This window comes from Chlorocebus sabaeus, chromosome 10, assembly GCF_047675955.1.
Source record: "Chlorocebus sabaeus isolate Y175 chromosome 10, mChlSab1.0.hap1, whole genome shotgun sequence".
Taxonomy (NCBI): Eukaryota; Metazoa; Chordata; class Mammalia; order Primates; family Cercopithecidae; genus Chlorocebus; species Chlorocebus sabaeus.
In genome coordinates this window covers 97626624-97637705 of record NC_132913.1, presented here as the reverse complement: position 1 = coordinate 97637705, position 11082 = coordinate 97626624, and the positions used below count along the sequence as shown (strand labels likewise).

At 39.2% G+C, this 11082-nt stretch overlaps 1 protein-coding gene across 3 annotated transcripts in view; it reads left to right on the top strand.

Moving 5' to 3' along the window:
* The first annotated feature begins 2373 nt into the window (after window positions 1-2373).
* ACADL (acyl-CoA dehydrogenase long chain) overlaps window positions 2374-11082 on the top strand; it is a 50550-nt gene continuing 41841 nt past the window's right edge. Inside the window, exons 1-3 of one of the 3 annotated variants that reach the window (XM_007966128.3) lie at window positions 2374-2666; window positions 7096-7251; window positions 9774-9911. In XM_007966128.3, the coding sequence (XP_007964319.3) occupies window positions 2590-2666; window positions 7096-7251; window positions 9774-9911 (371 nt within the window). In that variant the 5' untranslated portion in view covers window positions 2374-2589. The remainder of the gene's footprint in view (window positions 2667-7095; window positions 7252-9773; window positions 9912-11082) is intronic. The other 2 variants (XM_038001609.2, XM_038001607.2) reach the window with 2 other exon arrangements.

Genomic DNA, 11082 nt, shown 5'->3' with positions numbered 1-11082 from the left:
GCATCTCTTCCATATGGCTATTCCTCAGTTAGATCCTTTATAATAAACTGGCAAACATAGTAAAGTGTTTCCCTGAGTTCTGTGAGCCATCTTGGAAAATTATGGAACACACGGAGAAAGCGTTGTGGGAACCCTAATTCATAGCTGGTCAGTCAGAAGTAGGGGGCACAACCTGGGACTTGCCATTGGCCTAAGTGGGGGTAGTCTTGTGTAATGGAGCCTTTAGCTTGTGGAATCTGACACTACTCCAGGTAGGTGGCATCAGGATTGAATTTAATTGAATTATAGGGCATCAAGTTGGTGTCCTCTGGAAAATTTCTTGTTATGTGGAGGAAAAAAATCCCACATATTTTGGTCACTGAAGTGGAGTGTATTGAGTATGAAGAGAGAGAAAAATAGTTTCGTATCCTCCTTTACAAGTCCCTTATTGCCCCTACACTGGTAGGTTACTTGATCAGCTAATTATCACCTTGAAAGACCAAGAGTTTTGTTAACAACTGTTGTGAAACCTCCATTCCTGTCTTTGTAGTTTAAGAGAATTTAAACAAGAGACAGGCAGCAAAGGAGATTCAGCATGGAAGGATTTATTGCAAAGGAGAAAGAATATTCTGAGGGTTAGGTGTAGACTAGACAGTACACCCTGCAAGATGATTCAGAGAAGGCTTCTGGTGAGGATGAGACAAGGTTGACTGTTACTGGGGAAACTCCCTTTATGGGAGTCTTACATGATTTTTCATAAAGGAGTGAGAAGAAGTGCCATTAGTAAGCATGTTCCGGATGGTCCTCTGTGTGCACATGTGCAGTAGCTTTACATGCTTGTTCATACATCTCATGTCTTATTAGCATCTTAAATCTCCATCCTGGGGTGTGTTTTTTACTATTATAATGAGTAAAAGGGTCAGTCTGAGGACAGGTCAATCAAAAGGCTCATGCTCTCTACGGGGGACATTCTCCACTGGAGATAGTTTTGCTTGAATGAGCTTACTACAGTGCAAATGCTGGGGCTTCTTGTGTTGAAGGTTCGGTTGTCACAGCCACTGCTTTTAGAGGACATGGCTACTTCCTTTCCTACCTATCCTGCCTCTGTTTGGTCCCATGACCCAGCATCCCCTGTCACACACTACAGATGGTAGAGTAGGGATGGTAGGTCGTAAGTCCAGAATTCCAGCGAGATTGATGGAGGCTTGTGCTCGACCCTCTGCCAACTAAAAATATTCACATTCTTCTAATTGTTTATAATTAAATCTTTCTTTTTATTTATTTTATAAAGATAGGGTCTCCCTGTGTTGCCCAAGCTGGTTTTGAACTTAGAACCTCAAACTATTCTCCTGCCTTGGTCTCCCAAAGTGCTGGGATTACAGGCATGAGCCGCCTGCCTGGTCAAACTTTCTTTTTAAAACTTCCTCTTTATGTTCTACATTCAGTTAGTTAGTTGTTGATTTCCAATGCAAAATGCCTCTTTTTCACTTCTACCATTTCAAGTCCATAGTAACTGTCCTTGATTAGTAAAATGGCCTTAACCTCTTGCTTTACTTCCTTTGAAATCCACTCTGCACATTCTTTAGAGTTCAAAAATCTTCAGGTATTTTCTATTAAAAAAAAAAATTTCAAGAGCTCAGACTTCACTGAAATGAAATGTAGATTATTAAACACCATTGGTGACTTAAATGAAAAAGTAATGGCAAGATCTGAATTCAAGTCAAGTATTATTGGAAAACTGAACTAACGTGACGGTTTTTATTTGCATACTACATATATTTTAATTTTTTTCAGCAGGTAGCCACTAATTTTTTTAAGAAAAAAATGAAAAGGGTACAATTCTTTGAAACCAGAATTTAAATAGTTGCCTACTTTAAGTAAATCAATTTCCAACGTTACAAAATAAACTTCATGTACTTTTTTCTTTTTTTTTCCTGAGACGGAGTCTGGCTCTGTCGCCCAGGCTGGAGTGGATCTCGGCTCACTGCAAGCTCCGCCTCCCGGGTTCACGCCATTCTCCTGCCTCAGCCTCCCGAGTAGCTGGAACTACAGGCGCCCGCCACCACGCCCAGCTAATTTTTTGTAATTTTTAGTAGAGACGGGGTGTCACTGTGTTAGCCAGGGTGGTCTCGAACTCTTGACCTTGTGATCCACTCAGCTTGGCCTCCCAAAGTGCTGGGATTACAGGTGTGAGCCACCGCACCCGGCCAACTTCATGTACATTTTTATGGTTAGGTATTTGGCGTATGTGGGGGCTCCATAGCTTTCATCCATTACTCAAAGCGCTTCAGGACCCTAAAAAGGCTCAGAGCTGCTTCGATAAACAAGAAAGAATGCTGCAAGCAAAGGCAGCAGTTTCGCTGTAAAATCCTATTGTTGACATATAAGAGGGCCGTGTTGCCTCGCTACCAGCCTGTGGCGTTGTTGGGGCTCTGGGAGGGCGCGCGCGGCGCCTTTATCAGGGCGTGTGCGAGCGTTTATTTGGGAGGACACCACACGTGGACGCCTCAGCCGACCGTCCTCCTTCCCGGGGGCCCTGCCCCGAGTCGCCGAGTAGCCGCAGAGTCGCCTCCGTCGCCCCGCCGCCCCGCCGCCCCTAGTGTTCTGGCCATGGCCGCGCGCCTCCTCCGAGGGTCCCTACGCTTCCTGGGCGGCCACTGTGCGGCGCGCCCGCTGCCCGCCGTGCGGTGAGTGGCAGCCGGGACTTTCGCGGCTGCAGGCCGGGAGGCTGTGGGGCGAGGCAGCGAGTCACTCCTGTCGCTGGCTTGAGGCGGGGCGGGGCGCGTGCGGCTGGGAGTGCTCCCCAACTCCGGCGCGGGGCTACAGCTGGCCTGGTTTCCCGGATCCGCGGACTGGGTGCAACCAGCTGCGGGGCGGAGGAAAAAGGGGTGTCAGCCGTGCGAGGCCACGTCGGGGAGAGCCAAAAGATTTCTCCAGAAGCTCATTCCGGAGCCCCATTCCAGCCCGTCTAGTTCAGCGGCCTGCAGTGGGACCCGGGAGCCTGCGTTTTGGGAGGACGTGGTCCCCCACTGGGCCCGGCTGCAGGAGCGCAGGCTGCGATCTATGTCCCAGTTCGAGCTATGAACCCGTCGTTCCCCACGGCTTAGACTCGCCTGCGCGGTAGTGAACTTGGGACCCGGACACAGTGCCCAGGCTGCGGCGCGGACCAGAAGTGTCCAGGGCAAGCTGGGATAGAAATGACTTGGCGAGGGTTCCATTAAACAAGGAAATTAGGTTTAGATTTATCAACAAATCCTTTAAATACAGAGGATTAATGAAGAGAGAGTCTAAGGTCTAAGTGGCTCAGTGATTCTTAAGGTGGTGTTTATAATATGATCAAAAGTTTCAGATACCGTCTGAAACATAAAATCTATTCACTGGGTAAACAAATTGAAAGCATGGAGAATTCATTATTTAATAAGGGTGAAGGAACTGGCAAATTTGCGAATGACAGCATTGGTGTAAGGTACTCTAATTTTCTTTGAGAGCTGTGAAACAAAATGCCTAGTCTTCCTGGGGAGGTTTGGGAAGACTTCACTGAGAAGGTGACTTTTCTTTAGGATACATACTTAACTCTTACCTGGAACATTATAAGACAGTGATCCTCAAACTTTTGTTTGTTTGTCTTATTTTATTTTATTTATTTATTTATTCATTTATTTATTTATTTTTGAGACGGAGTCTCACTCTGTCACCCAGGCTGGAATGCAGTGGCGCGATCTCCGCTCAGTGCTGCAACCTCTGCCTCCTGGGTTCAAGCGATTCTCCTGCCTTAGCTTTCCTGAGTAGCTGGGGCTACAGGCGCGTGCCACCAAGCCCTGCTAATTTTTGTATTTTTTTTAGTAGAGACGGGGATTTCACTATATGGACTAGGCTGGTCTCGAACTCCTGAGCTCGTGATCTGCCCGCCTCAGCCTCCCAAAGTGCTGCCTCAAACTTTTTAATAACAGGACTCCTTATGCTCTTAAACTTAGAGGACCTCAAAGGACTTTTATGTAGGTTATATCTATCTTATGTCGTTATCAAAGGGTGTCTACAAAACTGAGAAACTTTACAAATATTTAGTTTATTTAAAAGTTACAATAATCTCATTACATATTAACATAAATAACAGTTTTTATGAAAAATAACTTTTCCTAAACAGAAAAAAAGTGAAAAGAGTGACATTGTTTTACATTTTTACAACTCCCTTAATGTCTGGCTTAGTAAAAGATAACCAGATAATTATATCTGCTTCTGTATTATCCATTGGTGTAAGTTTGATTGAAGCATGGCAAGAAAATCTACCCTCAAATAGAGAACACTGGAAAAAGGGAGACCTGAGAGACCCTCTGAATGGGCTGAGGGGCTACAGTTTTGTTGTAACAGCTTTTTGACCTTTAATGTGCAAAGGAATGCCTTGGAAATCTTGTTAAAATACAGCTTCTGATTCGGTGGGTCTGGGATGGGACCTGAGACTGTGTCTTTAAAACCAGCTTCCAGGTGTGTGGAAGGTGCTGGTGGTGATTGTCTCCCTTTTAAAATGTAAAGGAGGCTTAAAAAAAAATTATACCCTAGCAAATAAGATTAGTTGCAGTTTATTGCCTTAGAGAAAAAAAATGCCAATTTTTCCATTACAGATTTCTTCATCTTTAGATTAAGAAATACATGTTGCAATAAACTTGCTGCCACGTGTTTTGATTTTCTTCCCTCTTCATATTCTCTCCTGACCACCTTTGACTGACCTGAAAGTCTTTATTGTTTTGGCATTTCTTTTGCTTTCCTGTGTCTTAATGTTTTTTACTTAAAAATATTGCAGATATTGCAGATATTTCCTTAATACGGGATAGGCTATTCAATTTTAAGATCCAGTAAGACTCGGTTTTAAATTCTGGCTCTATTATTTACTCATTATGTTGACAAATGATTTGGTGCCTTACGGCCTCAGTTTCCTAATCTCAGCGTAGTTTTTTCCTGAGGAAAACTTTCAAGTATGGAAAATCTATATGGACAAATATGTGCTTTATAGTTTTATCTCTACTAGCAAGAAAAAGGAGTCGATCATTTCCATTATAGGGATAAAGTAAATGTTAGTTTATTTAATGCAACAGGACAGTGGTCAAGCTCCCCTGCATGTCTTGGTCCCCTGTTATCTCTTCTTCCCAGAATCTCTGACCTCATCTACTCTTCTCAGCCCACTCTGGCTACATTTGCCTTCTTGCTCTTTCTAGAACACATCCGACACGATTCAGACATACAGCCTTTGCTCTAGTTGTTCTTTTGTCCTAAAATTATTTTATTCTAGGGGTATGCCTGGCTAACTCTATCACCTTCAAGGGTTTGCTCAAATCTCACCTTTCTGGTTTGACCTACCCTGACTGCAGTATTTTTTTCTTTCTTTTTTTTTTTGTTTTGTTTTGTTTGTAGTGACAGGGGCTCGCTATGTTGCCAGACTGGTTTCAAACTCCTCAGCTCAAGCAATCCTCATGCCTCAGCCTCCCAAAGTGCTGGGATTACAGATGTGAGCCACCAGGCCCAGCCTACTACATTATTTCATACAGCAACCTCTGTCTCTGCCTCCCCCCAGGCACATACTCCTGATACTTTCTCTACTTTTCTTTTTCCATAATCCTTATCACCTTCTATGGTATTATATAATTTGCTTATTTATTGTTTATTGTTTATTCAGTCTCCCTTTGTTAGAATGTAAGCTTAAAAGCCAAGATCTTTGTCCTCATCTTAGTCCTTTGTTCATTATTGTATCCCGAGTTACTAGAACAATGCCTGGCACAGAATTGGCACTCAGTAAATATTTGCTAACTAAATGAATGAATAAGCCACTAAAAACACGATAATTAGGGAAACCTTAGAAATAGTTTGTAATAGCGACTGGGTGCAGTAGCTCATGCCTGTAGTCCCAGCCTTTTGGAGGCCAACATGGGTGTATCACTTGAGATCAGGAATTCAAAAGCAACCTGGTCAACATGGTGAAACTCTACTAAACATGGTGAAACTCTACTAAAAATACAAAAATTAGCTGGGTGTGGTGGCAGCACCTGCAATCCCAGCTACTCCAGAGACTGAGGTAGAAGAATGGCTTGAACCAGGAAGGCGAAGGTTGCAGTGAGCCAAGATTGTGCCACTGCATTCCAGCCTGGGCGACAGAGCCAGACTCCGTCTCACAAAAAAAAAAAAAAAAAAAAAAAAAAAAAAAAGAGGAAAGAAACATGTAATAATACAGTTATTTTTTTTAAAAACGCTTTAAGTCTACTTTAATTAATTACATGAAATAGATCTTTTCTGGATAAGGACTAAAAAAGAAAAGGCAGGGTCCAACTAAGGAAGAAATACACTAAATCAGAATTTAATACAAAATAGAAAAAGCATCCTTTGGCAAGATTTGAATATATGATAAGTTTTTTAGATGTGAACTTGAAAATGTACAAAATGATGCATAGATTTTCAAAATTTCTTTCAAGAGTACTTCAAGGGAAAAAAAGTTGAAGACCACTGAACTAAAGGAACTACAGAGCAGTCTCATTTTAAGCTCAGTGTGGGAGGGATGGGAGTAGGTCCTAAATAATTCCATTTTACAGAATCTTTGTCAGAGATTGATGAGTATTTTTATCTCCACCCAGACTGGCTTTGTAATGTGGCAATTACATCAACACAGTTTGCATCTTACACACCTGCAATTTGAAATTGTGTGATTCTGGTTAAAATACTAATTTTGGAAGCTTTGCATTATTTTAAACATTGTACATGATATGAAAATTTATCAGTATTACTCTATTGTACTATTTGAACTTTACATAATGTAATCCATATGTCACATGACAATACTGCATTTCGCCTCAAGTCAGACCTGTGGTTAGTTCTAGGCATTGTCTTCTTTAAGGATTTGGAGATGGAGACTGAGTTGAATGATGATAAGGTACTTCTTAATTCCAGTTATATGAGGTAGATCCCATCAAAAGTGGTGGCACTCAAATTTGAACCCAGGTTTGTCATAATTCAAACTCTCTACTCGCCTCTCAAGTTTCTCTGTGAAAGAAATCCATGTTGTTCAGTGGTATTAATTCGGATATGAAGAGTAACAATTCACTTACTTTTCCTACTGCATATATATTTTTTAAGATGTTCTCATTCTGGAGGGGAAGAACGTCTAGAAACTCCTTCTGCTAAAAACTTAACAGATATAGGAATTCGAAGAATCTTTTCTTCAGAGCATGATGTTTTCCGGAAAAGTATAAGGAAGTTTTTCCAAGAAGAAGTGATTCCTCATCACTCAAAGTAAGTGGCACATTTTCCTCTAATGAAATGTACACTAGGGGTGTGATAGGACCATTTTCTAGAATGCCATATATTACTATACAGAAAACATAGTATGCTCAGGGCTTTATTAACATTTTTACTGCTCTTCACCGTAACACTGTAAGATCCCAGGATTCTTGCAGCTTTTAAAATGAATTGTAAAATGTACTATACACAAAAAAGAAAATTTAAAAATTTGCAACTTAGTCTAAGAGTAGTATTTTTGAAAACCACGGGTAACTGGCAACAAAATACTAGTCAATTTCTTAGTCTTTCTTTTTCTGCTTCATGAATTAATTAAACTGTAAAAACACAAAAAGTCAGCATAATGCAAACCTTGGTAAGAATTGGTTACCTCTGGATATTTCTTGATTAACTAATTACTATTATTTTATTGATCAGAAACTTATCATTTCTATTACAATAAGATTTTGCTTCATTTCCAAAATTCACTCAATGCCAGTACAGATGCTCCTTAATTTAGTAGGGGTTACAAGTTGAAAATATCGTAAGTCAAAAATGCATTGTTATTATGTTAACACTGTTATTATGTTATAAAAACAAAAAAATCTCAGCAGAGTTATATTAGAAGCAGAAATTAGAAAATTAGTAAAAATGAAGAGAGAAATGGTTCAGGAACATCATAGGTTTGTGAGGTTTTACACACCTAGCCTACTACACGCCATAGTTTAGGCCAGCCTACATTAAACATGCTCAGAACAATTACATAAGCCTACAGTTAGGCAAAATCATCTGACACAATGTCCACTTTGTAATAAAGTATTAAATAACTCATGTAGTGTATTAAATATTCTAATGAAAGTGAAAAACAAAACGGTTATATGGATACTTGAAGTAAGCATGTTTTCAACTGAATGTGTATTGCTTTTTCACCGTCATAAGTAAAAAAATTGTAAGTTGAACTGTCATAAGTCAGAGACATCTGTATTTTACAACATTTAGAATGGTTTTTAAATAGCATTAAAAGTAACTTCCATTAGGTTTTTACTAATACCTTCTTGGTAAGAATGACCAAAATAAGCTAAACTCAGAAGCCAGAAGCCATAACTAGTCTTTGGTGAAAAGCAACTAGCTTCTGTTTTGGGGGGTTTTGTTTGTTTGTTTGTTTGTTTTTTAAGACATGGTCTCACTCTCTTGCGGAGGCTGGAGTGCAGGGACATGATCATAGCTCACTGCAGCCTTGAACTTCTGGGCTCAAGCAATCCTGCCTCAGCCTCCCAAAGTGCTGGGATTGCAGGTGTGAACCACTGCATCAGGCTTCAACTAGCTTCTTATAGACAAGAGAAACATGGTACACTTTGCTCTGGTACAATCTCTTTTGTTTATTTCTTCACTGCTTTTAAATTTTGTTCCAGAAAAAAATCTTGAGAAGGCTTTGAAATAAAATAACAGGAGCTGACAAATTTTAAGTCAATAATAAAAATATTTCCAAAGCTACTTTAGGCAACAACTGTATTCAAAACACACATGGTAATCCAACTCTTAAAAATTTTTGGAGTGTCTCTAATTACCTTCAATCAGTATCTTCAAATACCCCATGTCTCACTATAATCCACTTAAAAATACAAAAATTCTCGGATATTTTTTCACTATCTCCAGCTAGCCATCTGTTTCCTCATTCTGCCATTCTCATTTTTAAAGAAGAAAAGCTGAGGTTGCCTATGTTACACAAATGTCTAATGTTTTCAGAAGTTCATTTGATATAGAGCTATAGTGCGAGGTGCTTCTGCTCTCCTGTTCTTCCTAAACTGTAATGAGGTTCCCTATTTTGTCAGCTTCTGTATGCTTGTCCCATAAGTTCAGCACTTTAAGGAAATATGCCAAGGAGAATTGCCTTTTACAATACAGGTTAGGCAGATTCCCATGACGACATGCCATAACTAAGCTTGCATGTAAGAGTACTAGCTGAGCAAAACTACATCAGTGGGTATAATTTTCAAGTCCAATAAATAGTCAAGATGGGGAAAGACAATGGCAAATACAAATAAGAGGAGAGGGCTCGGTGCAGTGGCTCATACCTGTAATCCTAGCGCTTTGGGAGGCTAAGGTTTGAGGACTGCTTGAGGCCAAGAGTTCACGACCAGCCTGGGCAACATAATAAGACCCCGTCTCTACGAAAGAAAATTTTTTTTTCGCCTTGTGGCATGTGCCTGAAGTCTCAGCTGCTCAAGAGGCTGAGGTGGGAAGATTGCTTGAACCCAGAATTTTGAGGCTTCAGTGATCCATGATTGTGCCACTGCACACCAACCTGGGTGACAGCCCTGTCTCAAAAAAAAAAAAAAAAAAAAAAAAAGCAGAAAAAAGGAGGAAGAGAAGAGAAGTGATCAAAGAGTCAGAGGCAAATAGAAGCATATGGCTAATGTAAATAATTACCTTAAATTAAGAATGCATTTCTGCACAAAATCATTCATAAGTTCAAAGTTGTAGCCATTTAAATAATATGAAAAAATCTCTGATTTTAAAATATTTGTTATTTGCAGATGGGAGAAAGCTGGAGAAGTAAGTAGGGAGGTTTGGGAAAAAGCTGGAAAACAAGGACTGCTTGGTGTCAATATTGCAGAGCATCTTGGTGGAATTGGAGGGGATTTGTACTATGCAGCTGTTGTCTGGGAGGAGCAGTAAGTATGGAGAGCTTTAAGGCTGAGTCTTGTTTTGTAAACACACCACTCAACTTTCTGAAATGACCAAAAAAAAATGTTTTCTAATCTTGGAAGATTGAAAATTCAGTGTAAAATGTAAAGGACTATACCACTCATGAACTCTTACACATTTTTTGAATGTGGGATAATAAGAAAATCCTTTTAAGTTGCTGAAATAGGTGCTATTGAAAATTAAAGAGATCTTTTTTTTTTCCTGTCAATGCTTACGATTACTTTTTGCCCTTAGAAAAGATATTTGAAAGAGAACAGCGGAGTAGAAAAATGTTTCCATCAAATATACTAGAATTTTAATATATAAGAGCAAATAAAGATTGCAGTTGAAAAATGGGCAAAGAATTTGAAGCAATAATTCATCAAAAAAGAAATGCAAATAAGTTTTTTTTAGTGAGAAAACTTCATCCTTACTAACAAATGCAAATTAAGCTTATCTGGAGGTATCATTTTGAGTATCTATAAAATTAGTGAAAATGAAAAATCCTAATACCCAGGGCTGACAAGATTGCAGTGAAAGTGGCTTTATATATTAGAACAATAAATTTTGGGGGGGATTAAAAAGGTGAACACATATTTAAAAAATATGTTCCTGCTCTTTGACATAGAATGCCACTTTGGGGAATTCATTTTAAGGAAATAATTTAATAGGAAATATAGATGCTGTGTTCAGAAATCATTGTCATGTTAGGTCACAGTTCTCCAAATGTTGAAGCAATCTAAATGTCCAGCAGTGGGAGAATGGATAAGTAAATTATGGTACATAAACAACTTGTAATATTTTGCAGCTATTTCAGATTAAAATCTACTAAGAAAAAATAGGATTTTGTTGTGTCATAGAATTTATTTTTAAATTTTAAATTTTTATTTGTGTGTGTATGTGTGTCATAATTTTAAAAGAAAATAGCAAAGTACACAATTCACTCCATGACTCCATGTTTTGTTTTGTTTTTCTTTTTTTCTATTTTTTGCTTTTTTATTTTTGTTCTTTTGTTTCTTTGTTTTACCAAGACTCCATCTTATTAGAATATATCCTCATGGCAAAGGCCATTAGAGGAATACAGTTATTATTGCACTGTGTTAGAGGAATACAACTGCAGGTGATTCATATTTTAAAATATTTTATCTCTCAATTAAA